General features: G+C 35.1%; 1 protein-coding gene across 8 annotated transcripts in view; it reads left to right on the forward strand.

Moving 5' to 3' along the window:
• C3G (C3G guanyl-nucleotide exchange factor) overlaps nt 1-25,922 on the forward strand; it is an 83,542-nt gene that overhangs the window by 22,089 nt on the left and 35,531 nt on the right. For 5 of the 8 annotated variants that reach the window (XM_074183075.1, XM_074183078.1, XM_074183073.1 and 2 more), the window contains exons 2-4: nt 20,051-20,354; nt 25,063-25,327; nt 25,579-25,796. In XM_074183075.1, the coding sequence (XP_074039176.1) occupies nt 20,051-20,354; nt 25,063-25,327; nt 25,579-25,796 (787 nt within the window). Of the gene's footprint in view, nt 1-8,381; nt 8,576-11,110; nt 11,243-17,179; nt 17,329-20,050; nt 20,355-25,062; nt 25,328-25,578; nt 25,797-25,922 lie in introns of those variants that run through there. The other 3 variants (XM_074183080.1, XM_074183081.1, XM_074183079.1) reach the window with 3 other exon arrangements.

Consider the following 25,922-nt stretch of genomic DNA (forward strand, 5'->3'; position numbering starts at 1 on the left):
AAGTATATAGTATTTCTAAACATTTATCGGCCCTGTTTGTATGAATGAAGAAAGAATATTTGAAAGTTATTCAGTTTACAGTCCTCGCAAATAGTAATAAAAAAATCGGAGCTGTTAATCATATTATACGAATTGTATAACATTAACAGATGCGAATACTTTTCGAGGCCAAGAATGTTTATAACAAAATTGCCAACTTCCTTTTTTCTTATGTCACTTTTTAAAATAGATTTTGATTCGACGGACCTAAAATAAACACTGCATATAATTGTCAGAATGGTATGTGAGACTACTAATGATTATTTCTGAAGGTGATTGACATGTTAATAGTATTTATAGAGACAAATATTCAACAATGAAATTGTTGAAACGTACTTCTTGAAAAAAGGACAAGGATCAATACAGAAACGTTATCAATAACTGATAAAACAAAGACAAGAGTTTGGTGACAGATGAATCGGGAGCGTATAGATTGTTTTGTGATTTATGTCCGATGTTTAATATAAGTCAAACTAAAAAACAATCAAATCACGCATTGAAGAACATAGAAACAGTTTCCAGGATGGAAAAATAAGTTTAACGTATGCTTTGTCGCCCTAGAGTAATTAATATGTCTAATTCATTAATTCATTTACTTGATTTTCACACAATTTTTATAATAGTATGCTATTATTCTTCTACAAGTGAAAAACCAAGACAAAAATCGACGAGATGATGGCTTTCACTCGGTACATGGAAGAGAATACAGCTATACAAACGTGAGTCGAAGTCTAAATTCGACAGTTAATGACGTATCACTGTAATATATGAATCTAACTTTCACAACCCTCCATTGTGTTTTGATTTTTTTTTCTTTCACCTACATCAGAAGTATGAAAATGGTCTTGTTTTTTTTTCATTTCAACTGACAAATCCTATCATATGTGTGAAGATCCATTGCCCGTACTGCAAGGAAGATGATCTTCTTTACCTCGTTAAACGTGTTAGGAATCACACGTTAAAAGGTAAGACCTCGTTAATCCTTATCTCGGACAGGTTTCGACTTCTGAGAGTCATATTACGACCGCACCGGGGGGCCGGTCAGGCCCCCCAGACGCACCCTGGCGTTGGATGCGGTCGGGTGTGGAGGGGTGGATTTTCGGGAAATCTTTGCGGGTACCGCCCCTCACCCCACACCAACAGGATTTCGCAGGGCTTCCTCCCGCTCACCGAACCCGGAATTGCTTCCTTACATCTACTTAGTGTGGCTAACCAAGAGACAGAACCATCGGCAGCGTTCGACCGAACGTTCGTACAAGTTAACTAAGCTCTTCTTTCGCCAGAGAGTGCTCGCGTCGCACACCTGCCCCCGCCAACCATGCCAAATCAATTGGGAATATGGTCCCGGAAGTGGCCGGTCGGGGTCCTAAGCTCGGATACTAGTAGCTCCGTCCAACCGGGGTCCGACACCTCAAGCGTCTGCCTTGGTGCCCTCCAAGACTAGACTCGGATACTAGAGTCCGGAAGGACCGCGAGCCCCGACACCTCGAACGCTCGGATCCGTACAGAAGCAGGCGAGGATCACGGAACAGCATAAGCCGTCTAGTGCCTCAGTATGGGGCTGCAATGCACCCATGAATGGATTACCGCAACCCTGTATCCCTTTACCCGCTAGCGGAGCCGCTGCCCCTAAGAGGCCAACGCCAGTTGGAGATGAGGCTCACTAGCCTCCAACCGCGAGCGGGCACTCACCTCCCCCCTAGAACTCATGTTAGGAAAGTTCCCTTTCCAACGTTTGATGAGTAACCGTCGAGGACTCTCTCGAGCATCCTCTACCACACATCATATGTAGAAGATGTCGCGCCCATTACCCGTGTAGGTGCGGGATAGGGCGGTTCATCAACAACTTTTGGGTGTACGCCGTGTGGTCTGCACCGCATACCCTTACGTTACCCCGAGGGGCACTCATGTTAGGAAAGTTACCTTTCCAGCGTTGGATGAGTAACCGCCGAGGGCTCTTGCGAGACACCTCTCCCTCACATCTAGCTTGAAACCGGCCAACGCCTGTTACCCGCAGGTGCGGGATTGGGTGGTTGACCGATAACTTTACTGGGTGAGTGCCGTGTGGTCTGCACCGGGGGACTGTCAAACACCCATAAGAGAGAGACAGTGATCCCCCGCCACTCACCCCGTTAACCAGCTGTCGCTGGTTAACGGAAAAACAGATTTTAAAGTATGTTTGAAGATCCATGGACCGTACTGATCTTCTTTATGAAGCATGTGTGAAGATCCACGTATTGTAAGGAAAACAAACTTCTTGATGAAGCATGTATAAAGATCCATCAACCGTACTGTAAGGAAGATGATCTTCTTTATGAAGCATGTGTGAAGATCCATGTACTGTAAGGAGAATGAACTTATTGATGAAGCACGTATGAAGATCCACATACTGTGAGGAAAATGTACTTCTTGATGAAGCACGTGTGAACATCCATCAACCGTACCGTGAGGAACATGAAGTTCTTGATGAAGCATATGTGAACATCCATTGACCGTAATGTAAGGAAGATGAACTTCTTGATGAAGCATGTATAAAGATCCATCAACCGTACTGTAAGGAAGATGATCTTCTTTATGAAGCATGTGTGAAGATCCACGTACTGTAAGGAGAATGAACTTATTGATGAAGCACGTATGAAGATCCACATACTGTGAGGAAAATGTATTTCTTGATGAAGCACGTGTGAACATCCATCAACCGTACCGTAAGGAACATGAAGTTCTTGATGAAGCATATGTGAACATCCATTGACCATACTGTAAGGAAGATGATCTTCTTCATGAAGCATGTGTGAAGATCCACGTACTGTAAGGAAAATGAACTTCTTGATGAAGCATGTGTGAACATCCATTTACCGTACTGTAAGGAAGATGAACTTCTTGATGAAGCATGTATGAAGATCCACGTACTGTAAGGAAAATAAACGTCTTGATGAAGCACGTGTGAACATCCATCAACCGTACCATAAAAAACATGAAGCTCTTGATGAAGCATATGTGAAAATCCTGTAGCCGTACTGTGCGAAAATGTTCACATTTGCGCTAAGAATCGCACGTTGAGAGATGACGACTTATTGATTTCAGAATTGTTACAAGAATCGAAACAAAGGATTCGGCAACACTTGCATTGTAAGTTTCATTGTGGGTCAACTCATTGTATTTGTCTCAACGAAGTTCATCGTAAATCGTGAGGCTGTTTTAGTTCTTCGACGAGTTTTCTCTTTCTTCCTAAAAGGGCATGGCCTGCGTTGAAATAATTCAAGTTCAAGCATTCCTTATTCGAAGTCATGTTGCATTCTATAATTGATTTCTCTCTTTAACGGGTTCCTTATTCATATCGAACACTTCGCTAACCTGAATCGATAACTTTACTGAGTACGTGTTTGGTTTAATGCAGTTTGAAAATGTTAGAGTATGATTATAAACATATAATTTTCAAACCGGGAGCCTGGCAATACTTCCTGGCTAATAACAAGACGGATATTGAAGACCCGTCCAGCTTGGGTCTTTGTTGCAATGCGACGTTTCGTTTATTAGATTCCATCGTCAACTTTTAAAAAAATACTAACCCACTGTAATAACAAATTCAGATATGTTGGAATATTTAAAATTCCTTTCTCAATTCACATCTGCAACATAAAACGAACCTACATACAAAATTTCAGCCTCCGAAAATATAGCGGTACTGAGAAACAGTGATGAATAGGTAATTTTCATATGTAAAGTCCCCCTTTTAGTCCTAGGGGGATCCCCAGTTGGAATATTTAAAATTCCTTTCTTATTGCACATCTGCAACATCAAACGAAGCTACATACAACATTTCAGCCTCCGATTTTTTTTTATGTTAGCCTACGAACTTGTCAGTCCAACTGTTATGTAGAATTTTAACTATTTGGAATATTATGAATAAATAAATTTTTATCTCGAGTTATCTTCAGTGAAATAAGTTATAGTTATCCTATACCACGCTCAGGTGTCCTTTCTAATTAAATTGATTTGTCGTCTAGAGTCTAGCTAGATTATTCCAATTTTTCATGTATTGGTCAGAAAAGATCACGAACCAATGTTAGTAGCACATCGTTGTTCTCGTAGTTAATCGGCCTACATATAATCATTTTCGATACAAACGTTGTTCATCAAATAACGATAATCTGTCGTATCACATAAACGCAATGGACTTTCATTGTTAGAAATTTTATCGTAGGTTGTGTATATTTTTATCACGTACCAGTGATGCACCAGCACTGTGAATGATCTTATGAGATACTGTTTAGATCGGTCGGTTATATGCATAAAAATGGCTGTTGTTGCTTTCAGTTAATTTCGTACACTCGGTTTTTGTTATTGGTTGATTTTGATCACTTGGTATGTTTAAATAATTTTTCATGGCATGTTTATACAAAAAAACGATTCTGGCATTAACAAGTCAATAAAAATATCGACTTGAAAAGTTTGATTCCCGGTTTATTTCGTCTTTGAATCAGAGGAATTTACAGTAGGACTAATTCCAAAATAGTAGACACTAAATTCTCGGAAATGACTGACGTTTTTTCCTTAATCTGTCACTTGCAGTGGCGTACGGAAATTATACTGATCAGATGAGGAAAAAATGATGATGATGAAATATTTAGAATCACAACTTCGACAACAATATTTTCGTTTCAATGTAGTGATATTTTCAAATGAAAGTAAGGTAGGTAGAAACCGTAATTTTGATGATGAGATTATTTCTCATTTGAAAATAAATGCAATATTTTTAGTTACTTTTTTGTAATTTATTTTTATATTGCTGGACATTTCTGGACAATATCGAAATTCTGATAAGATAATAATGTTTGGTAAACTTGACACCATTCCTTTAATCTATTACAAATACTATTTTTGGTCAATTCCTTTTTTGATTGTATGTCAATAAAGATTAATTCACATCCAGAAATATTTTTTGTTTCGCCTAAATAGTTGTAAATCAAAAATATCAAGCGGAATTCCTAAATAATAGTTATAATTTATTACTTGATTTCTTCTGGGATTTCTGACAGATGATATTCACTTGAACATTTTGCTTACTTTTTTTTAATCAGTTTTATGGAAAGTAATAGAAATTATGAAACAACAACAAAAATTAATTGGCGCTCCGGTACGATTTGATTGATTCCAGTGGCGCATTTGTTTTTCTACTGCAGGAAAACCCGGAAAAACCTGCAGCACATCATCTGAAGATCTTGATCTGCCAATGCCTTCTCTTTCATAGAATAAAATGTAGAGTGTCTCCAGAGGCTCCAATAAATTCAAAATATTGCCAGAATATTTAGTGACACGACTATCGTCAAACTTTAACCGTTTCCTTTTTAACCAATGCGTAATAAAGACCAGATTCAACGCCAGAATCACAGTGAACAATAATTGCATGATCTATTGCATAATAGATCAGGAGTATTGATTCTGCTATTTTCATACTCACGAAGAGTATATCAACAAGAACCCCAAGAACTCTGAATAATCCTCTTGTTGTCCTAACGAGTATCTAGTGGACTGCAGAGACTCTAGAAAATCGGTTTATGGGAAAGATGATACATTTTTATGAAACTGCAGCTGCCTTTATTTAAGAAACATGCCAATCTTCAATGTATTAATAAATATACAAATATACTGATATAAGCGTTATAAATTTGATTTTTTCTTAATAAAAATGAAATAGTTCAACAACATTACCCTTCAGTGTTCATATTCCATATGTATTAGGTATAATAAAAACATTCATCTTTCTGAGGTTAGAATCAAGATCAAAAGTTTTCTGTCAGAAACGCCTGGTTTTCAGTCTTTGTATTTTCTACTGATACAATGAATATTTTCTGTAATGAATATTTGAATTCAAATAAACTCATTAATAATTATATATTCAATTATATATATATATATATATATATATATATATATATATATATATATATATATATATATATATATAATATATATATATATAAATAATTATATATAAAAAATTATTTAATCATATTAAATGTAAAAATTAAGGAATGAAAAAATTCATGTAATGTTGGGATACATCAATAAACAATAATCCGCAGTCAAAAAATTTTTATCCCAATTTTAACGTTAATTATAAATTTGTTAATTAATAACTTTTTCTGAATTGAAAGTTGATATAAAAATCCCTATAATTATTAAACTAAAACCCTGGCATTTTTTCCTTTGGTGAAGTTATCCTTAATAGGCAAAAAAATAGATTACCGTTGCCAAAATAAAAAAATTGTTATTTTAAATTTTTTTATTAACAATTGAAAATTATAATTTTATAAAAAATACATTACAATTTTTTTTTCCAATTTTTTATTGTTTCAATGTCTCATGGCTAAAAACTAATCAATATTTTTTTTTTATTTTTTATAGCTATCGTTAATAAATTTATTATAAACAAATACATTGTTTATAAGCAATTCGAAATGTTTTTGCATTATGTTAATTGAAAAAAATCATTAAAAAAAATGGTTTTTAAAAAAAAATCTTTGTTGCTAAAAAGTGCGTTTGTTAATTAAAAATCGTTTTTTGCAACTAAATATTAAAATTAAGGAACCGTTTTTTTTAATCATAAATTCGATCAATAATTAAATAAATAATTAGACTAGAACTTCAGTAAAAGGCTTAAATTGTTACTAAATTCATAATGAACAAAAAAGACTTGAAGCATATTTATCATAACTGCAATAGTTTGAAAGTTATTATAATTATAAAAGCGAAGGAGCGAATGAAAAAGACAAGTATCAAGGTTTCCCTATATTAAAAGTTTTATAAAAAATAGAATAAATTTTTAAAAAACACATAGTTACTTTTATTATAGAACAAAGTATTGAAAAAAATTTAAAAAATAATTTGTTTATAACAATTTTTTTTAAATAAACAATTGAAAAATAATAAAAAAAAGTTTTTTCAAAACCTTAAAGAACAATAGAATTTATTATTAAAAAAACGGTTCCTTAATTTTAATATTTAGTTGCAAAAAACGATTGTTAACTAACAAACGCATTTTTTAGCAACAAAGAAATTTTTTTAAGAAACCATTTTTTTTCTAAAAATCATGATTTTATTCCATTAACATAATGCAAAAAAAATTTTCGAATTGCTTATAAACAATGTATTTGTTTATAATAAATTTATTAACAATAGCTGTGAAAAATAAAAAAAAAAATATTAAAAATTAGTTTTTAGTCATGAGACATTGAAACAATAAAAAATTAGAAAAAAAAATTGTCATGTATTTTTTATAAAATTATAATTTTCAATTGTTAATAAAAAAATAGAAAATAACAATTTTTTTATTTTGGCAACGGTATTCTATTTTTTGCCTATTAAGGATAACTTCACCAAAGGAAAAAAATGCCAGGGTTTTAGTTTAATAATTATAGGGATTTTTATATTAACTCTCAATTCAGAAAAAGTTATTAATTAACAAATTTATAATTAACGTTAAAATTGGGATAAAAATTTTTTGACTGCGGATTATTGTTTATTGATGTATCTCAACATTACATGAATTTTTTCATTCCTTAATATTTACATTTAATATGTTTAAATAATTTTTGTTGTTTTTATGTCAGAGTGACGAAAGGCGCGCGGAAGCCAGACTACCCGCTTTTGGCTCTATTTTTAGGGCTCTGTAAAAATTATAAATAATCAAGATACAGTTTCGGGAGTCGGGACTTTTTTTACGCAAATTCATTGATCTTTTCAAATCTTTTTTCAAATTTCCAAAATTTTGAAATTTTTTTTAGATATTAAGAAAAAACTAAAGCCCCATTATTTTCCCTTAATTGTTTATAACTTTTGTAATTTTTATCGGCGCGTTTTCTGACCTTTCCTTAAACTTCCTAGGCAAAAATACGAATCGAATGACACCTTGGTCGTAATTTTTGGACAGGCCTGAAAAATGTTACAAAAAAAGTATATGTGAACTAGACTATTTTTGCCACCACAAACTATACTGTTTTTAGTACCCTCGGACTCCCTGAGGGTACTTAAACAGCCTAATTACTGCAAACTGCACTGTTTGTGTTCAGCACTTTCTATATTTTATTGCTTGCCAGGTCATTTTTCACTCAACTCCCTGTTCAGTGATCGGGAAATTTAGTTTCAAATGATATTGAAAGAATATTGACTGTGGTTTATCTTTTTCCGGTAACGAATGACGCGCTCATAGTCGTCTGACCATAATATGATGCGATGACACCAACAACAGAGTTATTGTTAACTGACCGTACTAGTCTTCTTATCGTCATCGCTGGAGCCTCCTCTTTTTCGACGTCTACAGCCTACTACGAAAAAGAATCAGTATTCAGAAATACATGTCGTTGAGACTAGTAGAGTCGGCGTCGTGCTTTGCCTTGTGCCGAGTTAAATAGTTATTTTGTGTTTACTACTATTTTAGTCAGTGATTTGCATCAGGAGAGATTGCAGCTGATGCTGCAGTTCCGCTTTGAAATCGTGGTAAAGTTGTGATAAGGATTTGTTATTAGGTAGAAAGGTAAGGGGGTTTGTGTGTTGAAAAAATTAAATTACGAGCAACATAGTCTTTCAACTTTGAAAAACAGGAAATCACGCTGTTTATAATGAGTTTTATGAATACTATTGAAACTTTTACATCTATAAAGACAGTCATGGATAGTCTTGTTCTAAAAACTCTGCTTTTTATTAGCTACTCGACCGTTTATGGTCTCGTAACAGCACAAAAATGCAAGCAGCATTAAATCAGGAGAACGAAAAGACTGTTCTGTAGAAACACGCCTTGTATTTCAGGAATTTGTAGGATCTTTTAAACTAAAATGGGCCATTCCCATGAATGGATATCTTTCACTGAATATATATTATCCCCGCACATGTCTTCATTTTCAGATAAGGAATAATAATGATGATGTTTATTCGCTAGAAAAAAATTACAATAATAATAATAATATAAAAAGTATAGAGAACAAAGAATGAACAAAAAACCACAGAAACTGGAATTAACCAGCTTGTTCGTGATGTGAGGAATTTACTACATAAAACATTTAATACACGTGGTAAACGTGTATGTGTGTAGAAAGTCAACACCTTCATTTCCCAAACATTATTCTTTCTTAAAAATACTCGCATACCCCTTTCAATTTAAATATTCGAAGTATTTCAGTAACCAAAAATATAAAAGAAAACATTTGTAGAAGTACAATAACAATAAAAAATAAATACATAAAATTATTACAGAACGCTTAAAACTGAATTAATCTAGGAGACATAGAAACAATATGATTTCTACAACTTATAATAGTCTGTACATCTTAAGTCGTCAGATTGTTCCGAATGTAAAATACTTGGAATTTACTAACTGGGGCATTTTCCTCGGAATCCGTACTATTTATTTTTATCTTGGATGGTCTTGCATAGTTTACAAATAACAGAAATACTTGGGAGTGGATTAGGGACGTGTACGGTTTATTTTAGTAATGTTTTATTTATTTTCAATATCAGCTTTCTGTCATTTAACACTTGAAATGGTAAATCAACTAATGTGAAGTTATTTTTATTGCATTTCCTGTAGAAAGTTCTGAGAATAAACCGAATTACCTCTACAACCGCAGAAATGTACCTATTTCGGATGATTACAGATGTTTTTTTCATGATCCCTAAAATCAATTCATCATTTATTTCAATTATCTTCTGTGTATGGGTATAGTTCAAGTAAACGATATAGTGCAACCTACTATCCAACAGTTCCCCTTTAATAATACCTATAGTTAGGGAGCTAACTAATTTTGTTATTCAATAATAATTTCTGATTTTGTACCAGGCCGGTACATGTGATCACAAAATAGGTTATAATACTAATTTTGAATCAAAATGAAGAAGAAGAAATAAATGACATGACAGTTCAGAAAACAATTACATTGTTAGATTCAGTATTGCCAAACTTTCATTCTATACAGGAATGCCAATTTGATTATGATTATTTTATGTACTATATTTTAATAAAGATGAGTTTTTGAAATTATGAAATTTTTTTTCAATTTGTAGTAAAAAAGAGTAAATTTCACTTAGGAGATTTAGATCAGTTTTTTTATTTAAGCAATGACTGGATTGTGATATGAAGGACATTTCAAGAAAAAGTCTCTTTGTGAGGTTAGATTCTTTTGATAAAATTTTTACATTTATATTATGCCCTGTTTGATTAACATGTTCGCTCAAGGCACATCTATGTGGGGCTAAATCACCTAAGTGAAATTTACTCTTTTTTACTACATTGAAAAAAAAATTCATAATTTCAAAAATTCATCTTTATTAGAATATAGTACATAAAATTGAAAAATAGGATTTACGCTGGGAGAGAGATAGAAAATGTGTAAGACCCGAGATTAGGGATTTTGAATTATTTCTCAACAATGCAGCAAATAAGTGTATTAAGGGCAATAAATAATATGAAAAACCGAGTTCAAGAATGTCTCCAAGAATTTTGGAGAAGTTAGATGTGTAGATAATAAAGAGTATCGGGTCGAGAATTGAACCTTGCGGGGCTCCATGACATACGCTCATATTATCAGACTGACTACCCTTTATCACAACATGTTGCTGTCTATTTTATTTAAATGAACTGATAAAGTCACATGCCTCTATACTGAAACCAAAAAAAAAAGTATAAATAACTGGGTAAGGAGCAAAAATCATTAGAAAAATGAAAATGGTTGAGACTAGTGCAAGATACAATATATGTATCTAATGTATCTATGTATCTATGAAGCTAATGAAATTTTAGTGGCAGTTGCTTCGCAAATGTATGCCACATATTGACCATCTTACTCGATGTTTTAAAACCGTAGGATGACTTATATCCATAACATTTCCCCTTATGAAGTTGCGTATTGATCGTGGACGGGAAAATCGGTATTGGTGCTTCCAAATTGATTGATACATACGTTTATTCTTTGGTCAATTTGCGTTGAACCTTCAAAAAACTTGAGCCTATTTCTTTCCCATTTTCTCTTATCTCGTCAATGAATATGACCTCAAAGTATCAACAATGGTTTTATCTAATCCCGATAAAAATAAGTCACACACTAATAAACGTATCACCTTAAATTAATACAATGTTAGTGATGTATGTCTGAACGTATGATGGCAATAGAAACATTCTCGAAACATGAAATAACTTTATAGAAATTAGGTAAGTTCTACCGATAATGGCTCTGACATCATCTCATATCTATATGAATTGTGTGAAAGTCACAAATGCCGCTGTACGTGAATGTTTTATAACTTTTGGAGCACTGGTGTTATGCAATCGTTTCACGATTCGGTCTTTAATATTCATTTGCATTCATGATTTAAAAAATCAAGGTAATAACAGATTTTGTGAGTAATTCATGTATAGTTTAAATTTTCGAATAATTTGCAAACACTGTGAAAATGAAATAAAGTGAAATTGACAGATGAAACTTTCAAGATGGCGACTGGGCGCCATCTGGAAAAAAATTAAATGGAAAGAGGGGGGTCTTGTGACACAAAGCTCCTGACAAATGCTTCACAACCCTAGAATTTAATGTCAATATCTTCATCTACTACAAAATGACATATGAACAGCCTATCCGACATTTCACGCCTAACGTTTTACAAATAGCCCCACAAAAAAGTCCAAAGTAGTCAAATCTGGCGAGCGGGTTGGCCATTCTGTAGGACCTCGACGGTCAATCCAACGACCGGAAAATGTAATAATAATAATATTTTATTGGTTCTTCTGGATCATAACTCAATGATATAGAACAAGTCAGTGTAATATGATATAAATAAACTTATAAAAAAGAAAAAATTATGTACATATAGGATATGAACAGTTATGTAAAATTATATATTAAAACTTATAACTAGGTAAAATTATAATATATTAACAACCCTAGATGACAATCTCAATTCTTCAGTTATATTGATAAGTCATTTATAAACTCTTCAATGGAGTAGTAGGCTTTATCAATCAGAAAGTTTTTTAGGAACGGTTTAAATTTTCTTAGTGACATTTTTCTAACATGATTTGGCAATTTGTTAAATAGCCTGACACCCATTAAAATTGGACTTGATTCTGATCTAGCCAGTCTATGATTTGGTATTTCTAACAATGTTGAATTTCTTGTGCCGTAATTATTTTTGTTTAAGAAGGTAAAAGGTCGCTGATCCGATTTTACAAAAATTAACAGCTGGTACATATAAATGCATGGGAGAGTTAATATTCTTAAAACTTTGAATAGATCTCTGCAGCTAGTACGTCTATTTACACTCTGAATGTTTCTGACAGCTTTCTTCTGTAAAATAAATACCCTTTGTGCCTCACGTGATAGGCCCCAAGCTACTATACTATATGAGATTGTTGAGTGTAATTGGGCATGATAGTACATGAGTACCACCGACTTATCTATAATTTTACTGAGTTGATAGATACAGTAACACATAGGCGTTATTTTTTTACATATTTCATTAATATGTTGATTCCATTTACAATCTTCAGTGAGAGTAAGTCCTAGAAATTTTATTGAATTCACCTGTTTCATTAAACCGTGCTGTGATTTTAACAGTAAACTGTGATCATGACCATTTGGGGCATAACTAAATCTTAGGAAGGATGATTTTTTATCATTGCAGATTAATTTATTGCTAGAAAACCAGTCCTGGGCTTTTAAAATTTCCCTGTGAGCCAAGTCTACTGTGGGTGTAACATTCTTACCACTAACCAGTAGTGTTGTGTCATCCGCATACATTACAAAATTTCCTTCAAAGTCATTGATATAAATTATATAAAGTAGAGGTCCCAAAATAGAGCCTTGTGGTACTCCAATAATATACTTTAAACGTTTAGATTGATACTGATCTATTTCAACGTATTGTGTTCGATTTTGGAGATAACTTTCAAACCATCTACGTGAGTTTCCCCTAAAACCATACTTTTCCAATTTGTCTAGTAGAATTCTGTGGTCTACAAGATCAAATGCCTTACTTAGATCTAAGAAAATACCCAGAGTTCGATTACCCATATCTAGACTATTACATAGCTCTTTTAGTAGTTTTATTATAGCTTGTGTTGTTGAACGTCCCTTTCTAAAACCAAATTGATTTTCATTGAATAGCTTATGAAGATCAAAGAATGAAACGACTGAATTTGACACCCATTTTTCATAAACCTTTGCAAAAGCACTGGGGACAGTAATGGGTCTGTAATTTTCAACTTGAGTTTTATTTCCATTTTTATGTATAGGTTTTATTTTTCCAATTTTTAAGCTATCTGGGTAAATACCTTCTTCCAACGAAGAGTTGATGGCAAAAGTTAGTGGGCCTGCAATAAATGACGAACACTTTTTTAAAAGATTAGGACTTATTTCATCATTACCAGTAGATTGAGAGGATTTTAGGTTTTTGATGATATCATTTATTTCTGGTTCTGTTGTTGGTTTAAATGAAAAAGTATAAGGATTGAAGTATCTAAGTGTGGGTTCTTCTGATGATTCTTCAACATTGCTAGCCAGTAGTGTGGGTATGGTATTAAAATATTCAACAGAGTGATTTGCTACATTCTGGGGTGCCTGTACAATATAGTTATCAATAGTTAAGTGAATTGGTTCCAACCTCCTTTTTGATTTTTTGCCTGATCCTATAATAGTCCAGGCCGTTTTAGATTTATTTTTTGCGTTTGCAATTATGCCATTATTATATTGCTTTTTTGATACATTCAATAGATGTTTATATAACTTTTTATATTTTTTATAATATTTATTGATATCCTCATTTCCGTTTAAGGTTAGCGTATACAGATATTTTAATTTCTCTCCAGAAATGAGTAAACCTTTAGTTAACCATGGTTTTCTTTTATATGATGCCTGTTTTTCTTTTACTTTTTTTAGAGGAAAAGCAATGTCGAAGTAATATTTAAAAGTTCGAAAAAAGATCTCAAATTTTTCGTTTGCATTACCCCCACACATATACATATCATTCCAGTCTTCCTGCCTCAAAAATGAGATAAAGTGTAGTATCCAAACAGTTTCTTTCTTATCTGGAGTAACGTGGTGGTGCTCCATCTTGTTGGAATACAATATCCATATCGAATTTCTTTAGAATTCGCTTCGTCTATTTCATTAATGAGAGGGTCAACAGCAGTTTCCAGCATATTCAAATACAGTTCTCCTGTTAAATTTTGATCAATAAATAGAGGTCCTACAATATGGTTTCACAATATTCCTGTCCAAACGTTAATTTTTTCTGGATATTGGGTATGTGTTTCCCGAAAAACGTAAGGGTTGGTGTCACTCCAATAACGGCAATTTTGTCTGAAAATTTTGTTTAAAAAAAAGGCATTCATCACTGAAACAAATATTGTGGAGATAGGTAGGATGCCTTGCAATAGTTTCCGTCATGATTTCGCAGCATTCTATTCTTTGATCAGGGTCATCTTCAGTTAATTGGTACCATTTTAATTTTGTATGGATGATACCTATTCCTCTTCAAAAGACTCCACACAGTAGAAGGAGACACCTCACAAAAATTCGCGACGGAATAAGTAGATTGTTTAGGATTTACTACCATCTCACCAATTATTTGCACTTGCTGTTCTTCCGGAATGGACGGATGACCTGGGGGCTTTTTGTTATGTACACTACCGGTAGTTGTGAATTTGGATACAAGTTCCCTGAAATATTTTCTACAGATAGGACGATTTGGAAAACGTTCATTGAAAATCATATCGGTCTCGTGAAAGTTACGCGTCGCACCGTACATAAAAATAGCTTCAATTTTTTCTTCCAATGGACGAGCATTGACCATTTTAGAGATTGTTGACGTGGTACCTTTCTACTAGCGAAACCAAAAAGTAAATGAGAATATTCTAACTGAATAATGATGTTCATTGTCGTACTGACATTTTTTTGTTGTTTTTATAAACAAAAAATAACTTAACAAACTTTATCGGTTTGTTGAAATTGCCATATGGCAGATGAAAAGGAATATTTCTAGAAATATGGATATTAATGTGTTTGTCTTCAGGAAGTTATTGAATGTTCCGCCATTTTGTAGCAGGTGAAGATATTGACTTTATATTCTAGGGTTGTGAAGTATTCGTCAGGAGCTTCGAAATGTACAACTCATCCCTCAGGATGAGCAGTTGTGTAAGCCTCTGCGGAAAACTACTTCGAAAGCGTACTTCGATGTTATTTCAGAATACTAAATTTATGTAACTGATATTCAAGTGGCTGTCAAAAATAGCACTATTCATCTTTCTGAAGTTACGAAATTCCTTGGAACTTATATAGATAGTGGAATGAGTTGGAAAAATAATATTGATGCCATAAGCAAAAAAGTTAACACAGGTTACTATGCTATATTGCAATTAAAAAAATATGTTCAATACCAATCAACAAATCAATGTATATTATGCTCTAATCTACTGCAACATATCTTATAACATCAACATCTGGGGATGCTCCAATAACTCAAACAGGATATTTGTTTCCCAAAAAAGAATTATTCGACTCATTTTCAGTCTGAAACCAGATGAATCGTGTCGACCATATTTTCAAAAATATAAAATTTTAACAGTTCCATATATTTATGTTTTCAAATGTATAATGCTATTTATGCAAAATGTTGAGATGTATCAAACAGTTTCTCGTTGCCATGGTTACCCAACTAGAAACGGAAACCTCATCAAAATTCCTGCACACAGCTCATTCAGTGACGGATCCAGACCATGATTTCGGGGGGGGGGCAATCGAGATTTCTTAGTTCACTTTCTAAAACCACCAAGTTATAGATAAATACCTTACCTGTAGGTCTACCCTACGTTTTGATCCATATAGGAAAATATGTTTTATTATATTCTACCATGTAGTATGGAAAGTTTATTTATTTACTTATCAAAGCAACAATAACAAATTGCAATGGCGATTATCGAAATGGTTTTGTCACAAGGTTGCAAATTTCTGCTGCCACTACCACCGCCAAAATTTAAATAAAATTAGAACGTACATCAAATTAATAATTTTTTTTTGAAAGGTTGACGCTTCCCTGAGGGAATTTTTTTCTCGGGGGGGCACTTGCCCCCTTTGCCCCCCCCCCCCTTCGATCCGTCGGTGAGCTCATCATTCTATGAAAGAAGCCCCTCATATAAAGGTATAAAGTTTTTCAATCATCTTTCCGTAAACCTGAGAGAGCAACGGAATAAACATTTCTTCAAATCAAAATTGAAAGAATATTTGCAAGACAAATTTTACTACAGTATCAAAGAATTTCTTGATGCAAAATGAAAATGTGTTTGCTCATATGTATGAATATGAATGTTATACATGTTTTCATGTATATGTGAACAAATCTATTAAATTGTGATATTTTAATATTGTTGATTGTAAATTTGTCTATGATCACACGGTTTTTTTTATTTGTGACGTATCCTATATCATGCTGTATGTGATCTGTAAGGATTGAATAAAGATTATTATTATCATTATTATGTGATAATTTCAAGATAGTTATGCAATTTCAGCATGTCAAAATTTCCTAAGTCAATTACAAGAAAAAATCAATTTCTTTCATGCCATCATACCCCAATTACTGGGTATATCATTGGTATTTCATTTGTCATCCAAACCTTTGAAATTCGTGTCCGAGCTGCAAATGCATGATTACCACTTGAATATCTTTTATGGCTAATCAGTGGAAAATATCAATATTATGGACATTCCTATTGCATTAACTCACTGCTACACTTTATTGAAATTTCTCATTCATTATTCATTCTCTTGTGACATCCCCGTATTATGAATTTGTCATAACCTTGAAGAGGTCTAATTTGTGTGACATAATTCAAATACTTCCTCCACCTGCTTTGATTAATGATTGGTACACGAGATTCACGATTCTCGTCACGAGTGCTGAGTTTGTGCTGAAGAAAACTCGATAAAATTCCACTTCCATCTTCAATCAATCAAACATAATTTGCGATGTGCCACAGTCAAGTATAATAACCACGAATAATTAACGTCCCATAACATTTAATGGACGTCATGTTTACCACAATGCCTAATTAAATATGGATGGATGTCCTTTTTTAGTGCTATGTCTGTGTGAATTTTTTAAATTATCTTACGTCAGTCAGTAAACAAATGAATTGGTAGCAATTATTCACGAAGCACAGATCACTTCTTCAATTGAATTTCAGCAAAAGTCAAGTTTGTTGTCGCGTCATGCCTTGTGAGAATTATATATTTTGGGATATAGTAGGTGAGTAGTGTGTTTTTATGATGTTCAAAGAATGTAAACTTTCACGGCCGTAGATAACTGTGTGAAAGCTATTTTCCGTTTTTTTTTTGCCGTGATCTGCAAGTTTCTATGCCTGACATTTCGTCTACTACTGCGGTAGACATCATCAAAGCAAAGGCGATGTGGTAACGGTGGCAGTGTCCGAGTTGATGCTCGAGATGTTGTTCCCGTCATTCCGAATGTTGTTCCCGTCATTCCGAATTTTGTAACTACGACGCTGGTATTTGACTCTGGTATTAAATTATTAGTGTACCTTTAAGGACAGGTAACCAGATATTATTTCACCGATTTAGTGGGAGACGAACGTTTTCCGCTTGATTAAAGGTTTCCATATATTGCGTATCTCTACGCTAGCTTGGCTGAATGCAACGTTGGACAACGTATATACAGCTTCTGTGAACTTCCTCTCGAACCAATGTTATTCCCTTTGGACGATCTCAGCTTGGGACCACTTGATGTTATATTGGTGAGTTTAAACATGCTCTGCTATTCCCGATTTTCTGGTTTCTTCTCGCTGTGTTTTTCTTGTACTCGGCAATGCGGACTTTAAATGGCCTCTCAGTTTCACCGATATAGAATTTGCCGCACTCACAGGGTATCCGATGTTGTGCTTTTATCCAATTCTTCTCATCCTTTCCGACAATCCTCTGACGTAGGCAAAGGCAAGGACTGGTTCTGGCGTTTTCTCTTCTTTCTGAGGTTTTTGCTGTCTTCTAGCCAAAATCTGTACCACCATCACTTTGGAGTAACCACTCCGTTGAAGATTTTTTTTTGATGATGCCTAGTTCCTTCTCGAGACCTTCCTCCATATTACAGAGCCCAAAAGCATGATCCACTAGAGTCTGGATGATTCTTTTTTTATATATTGATGGTGGTTGGATTCATGATTCAGATACTGTCCCGTGTGAGTGAGTTTTCGGTATACAGATGTTTCCCATTCAGTGTCGGTCCTCTTCACCATTACTTCTTCTACATTACTTCTTCTGCATTACTTCTTCATTACCTCTAAAAATGCTAATTCGTTCGTAAGACGGCTCAAAAACCAAAGAAGGCTCAGGATGTGGAGTTTACTCCAGATCACTAAGCCTAAGGATTAAGTGGGGAATGGGAAAAAATACCAGCGTAGTCCAAACAGAACTGGGTGGTATCTCAATCGCCACAAAAGAAATAACCAGGAAAGGAATTTCTGGCATAAACATAGCGATCTGCACTGAAAGCAGACAAGCCCTATTAGCCTTGAACAGACAACGTCTCACCTCAGGGCTAGTACTAGAGTGCCACCAAGATTTAGCCAAAGCCTCAGTAGATAATAACATTATCCTACGCTTAACAGTAGGATTTCTGACTGGCCACTGTCAACTAAGGAAACACCTTCACAAAATGGAGCTAGTGGACACACCTCTATGCAGAATGTATGAACAAGAAGATGAAACTGTCAGGCATGAATAAATTCAAAAAAACCTGTAAAGCTGAAGATTGGAATTATTACAAAACTCTTAGAAACTTCACTAAATCTTCTATTGAGCGAGAAAAGAAGGCTTATCTAGAATACATCGCCTCTAATAATAACTCTAGAGATCTATGGTTGAAACTTAAAAAACTCGATATTCACAATAAAAAACCTATATTGAATCTTCCCTCCCATTTATGTGATCCTAACAACATGAATGATTTTTTTATTGCTCCGCAACAACGGTGTAATAAGGTTGACCCAAATCTGGAACAATTTTACAGTAATAATGTGAATGATTCTATCACATCATTTCTTGAATTGACATTGATCACCGAAAATGAATTGTTAACCTTCATGTCACAAATAAAAAGTAGATCAAAAGGAATAGATGATCTCGATCATTTTCTCTTGAATCTCTGTTGTCCACCTATAGTGCCCGTTATTTTACATATTATAAAATTTTGCTTGGAGAAGAAAGTTTTCCCAAGTATGTGGAAGCAGTCTATCGTGGTACCAATACACAAAATTAAAGAACCTAAGGAATTCAAAGACTTGCGTCCTATAAGTCTTCTTCCATTTCTTTCTAAATTTTTGGAAAACGTATTGCTCAACAATTGAAAAACCACCATCACAAAACAATGTACTTCCAATTATGCAATCTGGTTTCAGACCAAACTATAACTGTGCTACAGCTTTATCGAACATATTAGATGATAACGTCGCAGCATCGGATAGAGACGAAATCACTGTCCTACTATTGATCGACTTTAGCAAAGCTTTCATACATTGAATCATCAACTACTTCGATCTATATTACATTATAATGGACTTTGTCAAAGCACTTTTTTATGCAAATTATTAAATTGATAGTATCTCGGAAACTAATCGACGAAATTTTAAAAATCGAGCACTGCTGTTTAGAGGAATAATATGTCTTTAAGATTTAATACAAATCAACCATTATTGCTATTTAAAAAAATTCAGGGGGTAGCTACCCTATGTAAGGGATGCATGTAATTTGGTTCATTAGAATGTAGAAATGTATCTCTCTTGAAAACAAAATCGACCTGTCTCAGGAATTTTGCAAGAAACATTCTGCTACAATTCTACTGAATTTATTCCAGTTAAAGGTACAACACTGTATGTGTGTTTGTGTTATTTTTTATATATGTTTATAGTTAAATACCTGTATTTTATCATCATTTATAACAATCTTTGTTTTTTTTTCAGAAAACGAAACCTCTTCCCCGTCCCCTTTGGCTGGACCGGGCCCCGGCGGCCACAAAGCCTCCTTCAAGAGCGCCAACAAGCTCGCGAGGAGGGCACGCTCATTCAAGGACGACTTCTTGGGGAAGATCTCGCAGATGAGGAGCCCCGTGGGCAGCGTCGGGCAGGCCGCCACGCTTCTGCGCTCTCAAAGTCCCAAAGGACGGCCCCCGAAGACGGTGGGAATGGTCGAGCAGAGAAGCAAGGGGCCCGAACACGAGCTTGATGAGCTGTGGAAACAAATACAGGTGGCGCTGAAACATTTCAAGTAAGAGCTCGGTAACAATAGATAGTAATGCTTTTGTTCGTCACAGAAAAAATATAGACAATATACAGGGTGTTTATTAAACATGACAGTAACAGTTTATTACCAAAAGTTACATTCAATGTTTCTAAATCTACAAGAACTGTTGGAAATGACTACCCCCCGCTTGGATGCAAGAATCGAATCTTCTCCTCATCGACTCCCAAACTCTTTAAAGAACACCAGGATCACTTCTCTGTATCTGTAGAGTAGGGAGGGTGAGTGTAAACCCACGCACTTAGGCCACATGTGACCCATTGTACATCCTCCAGAGGAGTTGTCCTCCTAGGTCGTCGTCCATCCTGTCCTTTCCAGGAAGGTGAACAAGTCACTAGGCCAAGGTGTAGACCAAGACTCGCCGAACACACACTCTCTTATTGACGATAACTCCGGGCACTCGCACAGGACATGCCTGACAGTCTCATCTTCCTGTTCACACATCCTGCATAGAGGTGTGTCCACTAGCCCCATATTATGTAGGTGTTTTCTTATCTGACAGTGGCCAGTCAGAAATCCTACTGTAAGGCGTAGATTTTTCCTGGTCATCGCCACATATTTCTTCGGCGCCAGCTTCCCAGGGTCGCCCAAGGTGATCCTGGCAAGATTACATCCTTTGATTTCATCCCATCTCTTTAGAGATTGAGCATGGGTGTAACTTTTGACTAGTTCCGCAATTGTCGAAGTCATCAGGCCGTGGGTGCCACTTGGTCCTAAAATTCTTAGTCCAGCCGCTTCCTTGGCTAAAGAGTCGGCAATGCGATTACCTTTACTCCTGTCGTGCCCTTTAACCCACCTCAGGATAATGTTATTATCTACCGAGGCTTTGGCTAAATCTTGGTGGCACTCTAGTGCTAGCCCTGAAGTAACACGGTGCCTGTTCAAGGCTAATAGTGCTTGTCTGCTATCAGTGCAGATTGTTATGTTTTTGCCAGAAATTCTTTTCTTGGTTATTTCTTTTGTGGCGATTGAGATACCAGCCAGTTCTGTTTGGACCACGCTGGTATTTCTTCCCATTCCCCACTTAATCCTTAGGCTTAGTGATCTGGAGTACACTCCACATCCTGAGCCTTCTTTGGTTTTTGAGCCATCTGTATAAATCCGTATTGCATTTGTATCATCTGACTCTGTGTTCTGCTTAATTTGTATTTTGTAGGGTTTATTAAACACAAACCTGGGTTCAATTGCATCACTTGTTGCCTGCAGCAGAGGTTGCGCAGTAAGCGCTTCCCGCCATAGGCCCAACCTCAATCGACCCATTCCTACTTCTAGGTTTACACCAGCCGTGTGCAATCGTACCATGGCCATTAACGCAACCTCCTTAACGTACAGGTCCAGAGGGGTCAGACCCGTGATTAATTCCATTGCCGCGGTTGGTGTTGTTCTCATGGTTCCTGTGATGTTTAAACAAGCCAGTCGCTGTATTTGATATAATTTTTGGATGACCGTTGCTTGTAGAACTTTCGGTCCCCATGCAATGGCTCCATACGTTAACATAGGTCTTATTATTGCAGTGTAGATCCAGGCGACTACACGGGGTGGAAGACCCCATGCGCGTCCCACTGTCCTCCGACATTGCTCATAAGCCACGTATGCTCTTTTTGCTCTACTCTGTAGGTGAGAGTTCCATGTTAGCTTCTTGTCGAGGATAATACCAAGGTATTTCACCTCTTCAGAGAAGTTTAGTTGGCTTTTGAAGATTTCGGGAGGTTTTAAGCCCGTTAAACTTCTTTTCCTGGTGAAAAGGACCATCTCAACCCCCAGGATCACTTACTAGACAAACTAATCAAATTGAATGTCCGATAAACGCGTCAGACAACTTAAGAGTAAAATTTCCTCTAGATGTTATGTAGTGAGGGTGGGTTCTAACGAGTTGGGTTTTCACACAGCAAAAACGGTTTACTATACTTTAACTGAATCCCAAGTAGGACATGAAATACCATTTTGGGGAACATGCAGTGCACCCCTTCTCTCTTCTGTTTTGATATTATAGAAAAGGGTAGTAAGGTGTCTCTGTGAAGTCAAACCCAGGGAATATGTTTGTAGTTGAAACATAAAACGGAGTTTGACTTTGTTTCTTCTCCTTACGCTACTCGTAATAGCATATTTAATATCAGACTTCCAATACATAACTCAACATTAATCAAGGATTCCATTTTTTATAATTTTTCACATATAGTCAGTGGGCATACTTGAAGACTGGATATAAATCATTCTTTAGAACTTTAGATGATTTGATTTATAGCCAGTCTTCAAGTATGCCCACTGACTATATGCGAAAAGTTGTCTTTCCTTCGTGGCAAATTTCGGATACGCGGTTGATTACCTCCCTCACAGGCAGATGGGGCGATGACAAACTTGTCGTTTGTTGTCCGATTCAGCCCGAAACCGGTCTGCAAATGTGTTCCAATAATTGAAAATCTATTGCGGCAGTTGTATCGCCAACAGCATTAGAAAGAATAACTTCAGTAAAGAATCCTGCACTGACACCTGTCGGATATAAACCATTGCTCTTCGTGGTATTAGCCAGGGGAGTAGTTGTTTTCTGATAGGTGTCAGTCTATTAACCTACGATGTAGGGAGTTAAGACTGCCCTAGATATAAGCACCTACCAGAAGATATAAGTTCTGCAAATCTGACCAACGTACAATTAGAATTTTCCTAGCTGCTAGACCCTATTATAGCCTACAAGAGTATTTTAATGAATCATTATAAAAAAAGCGTGTATTCCATTTTATTTTTATTGTATTTGTACTTGTTTCATTCAAACTTTTGTAAATTACCAGTTTTTATCTATACACCATCAGTTATGTTTATATTTATACTTATAAATCTCTGTCAATGGGGTGCAAACTCTCCTGACAATAAAGTATATTTTGATTTGATTTGATTCATTACTATTCGGTCTAACAATTTAGGAATTTCCCAACTAATAGCAGGGGAGCCTGTGATGCAAAATGTGGATTTACTCGAGCGTCATTGAGACATATTAGGTTGCAAAGCTTAGATAATAAGAAGAAAGAAATGTTATATAATATATACCTTTTCATCGGTGGGGGAAGCGGCTATAGATTTTTAAATATGTAAAAAAATACTGTTGCATGGACATACTCAGGCGCGTCAGGTATTGATAGCATCAATGTCCTACGTATTTTTAATAATGTTGGTATGTTAATCTGATTGTTTGCATGATGTGGATGGTTGTACGTAAGGGTTGAAAGTGAAAAGAAAAAATAATAGAGCGCTTCAGATTTTATAAGGGGGTGTTAAGTGCAACAAAAAAAGCTTTCATTCAATAATCTGACGATTTCGATCTGACGCAAACTCGCGGCCATTATTATAATGTGCAAAAAAATTCGCTATTTTGAAATACTCAAGCGCGTCAGATTAAGATATATATGGTTCATCTTTATGTTTTATAGGTGCTGTCTCATAATCTGAGATTATCTAGAGGGATTCTCCTTATCTGACAAAAAACAATATTTTTTTTTTATTTTTTTTCAATTCATTGAACCTAATTAATTGGAAAGCTCACGAAATAACATGCAAATGAATAAGTGTATGTTTTTTAAGTAGAATACTTGTATTTATAAGAAAATACTTTTTAAAAAATGCTCAAAAAAATGTAATTTTTTATAATCAATTGAATAATTAATGAAGAAAAGAGAAATGAAACTTTCTATGTTTTTTGCCACTTTTATTTGTAACTAACGATACTGCAGTTTCGTCCTTTAAGGACATTTTCGAAATATATATTATATAAGTTTGAAAATGTCCTTATATATTGTATAAGTTTAAAAATGTCCTCATAGGACGAAACTGCAGTAACGTTTGTTACAAATAAAAGTGATAAAAACATAGAAAGTTCAATTTCTCTTTTCTTCATTATGAATTCCTACCACGTAGTAACGGCTACATCCATCAATTAATTGAATAATTAATCATCATCTTCATCACGAACGAGTCTCTGTGATCAGCTGTGATGGCTCATGGTAACAGAATTCAGAGTGAATAGTGAAAGTGAATAGAGAATAGAGGAATAGAAACTCGCAGAGGGAAATATAGGTATCACACAGCTGCACGCATTAAACTTTACCGACGAATTTTTGTTATTTCGGCTTGCGGAAATCGTCAGATTATATATTTTTCGTTATCCTTGAATTATTTCCTTCAAAATAAAAAAAAATTAGCTACGCTCGAGAATGTCGAAATGACGTTATTTTTTTACAACTTTACTGCCCTCCCCTTTCTTTACGTCACTCTCAAATTGTCAGATTACTGGAATATACACTTTTTAGCAGGTAATTAATTCACCCTACCTTAATCTGACGCGCTCGAGAATTTCTGATGATCAATTTTTTTTTACTAATCTGATCCTTTATCCCTCACAAGCGGCCTTATATATGGGGCTCATATTTGATGGAGGTACTTAACCGGGTACAAGGTATCCCCCTGTATATTAATCTGATGCGCTTTAGTAAATCCCGAAATTCCCGCTTGGGCTCACCTATTATAAACATTGTAGAATGGTTTTGGATCACCCTAGCATTTACATAAGCATATGTAAGAGTTGTAAGAATTCTAATACAAAAAATAAAATCCTGAGTGTTCACCAGGACTAGTGGAATCTATAGTGACATTTAAAAATATTTTATTTTCATTATGTCCATTTTAGGGATGTGGTATCTAAAAGGAAATTGGAAATGCTACCTGGAAATGGAACCATTGTGTTAGATACAGTATGGCACATCAACTTGTCAGTGAAATCATCAGTACCTGCAGAAAAATCGAACAGTATTAAATCGGCAACTTTAGAGATGTATCAAAGCGTAGCGAGATTAATTAAGCTATGCGATGATGTTCTCATAGATGATAAAAGCTCAGAACTGGATATGGAAAATGTCAAAGAAATCGTAACACAAGTAGAAACGTCTGTTCAAGTGAGTCATAGTTTCTACAAAATCAACGCTTGTAACAAGTTTAGAGAGGACGAAATTCAGGCTGTCTCGATGTTCAGCTACTACCTTCGTCCCACGGACAATGCATATACCACCGATGATTCTGCCGCAGTAGCAGACGAAACGATTGTTACAAGTTTCATTCGACCACAGCCCGGGTTTGGTTCTCTCTAGTCATAACTTCGGCCGTAAAAGCTAATGCTCTTGTATTTTATATTGTATTTTCTTTATAGAAACTCATAACATTAGCTCAAGAAAAGATCTCTCATCAACAAATAACGTATAAGACTACTCCAAGGTCGTCGTACTGCAATAGTTTGGAAATGCCGGCACAACGAAATTCACTTCCCGATATCCCCCTTACTCCTAGAGAAAGGGAGAAGATTGAACAGACTTCCTGCATTGCACCCGCTAAAGTTCGAAATAGTCACAGCACAGAATCTATTCTCAGGTAAGATTATTCATTTATTGTTTATTGACTTTGTCTTTCACATGAAGGGCAAAATCAATGCATTCGTTTTACAAAAGCGGTTTCTCTTCAAGCGCATATCACCCCCCATATTATGGATTTACAACT

Source organism: Leptinotarsa decemlineata, unplaced genomic scaffold, assembly GCF_025532065.1.
Source record: "Leptinotarsa decemlineata unplaced genomic scaffold, Ldec_3_MD MMD2_tig00026330_RagTag_RagTag, whole genome shotgun sequence".
NCBI lineage: Eukaryota > Metazoa > Arthropoda > Insecta > Coleoptera > Chrysomelidae > Leptinotarsa > Leptinotarsa decemlineata.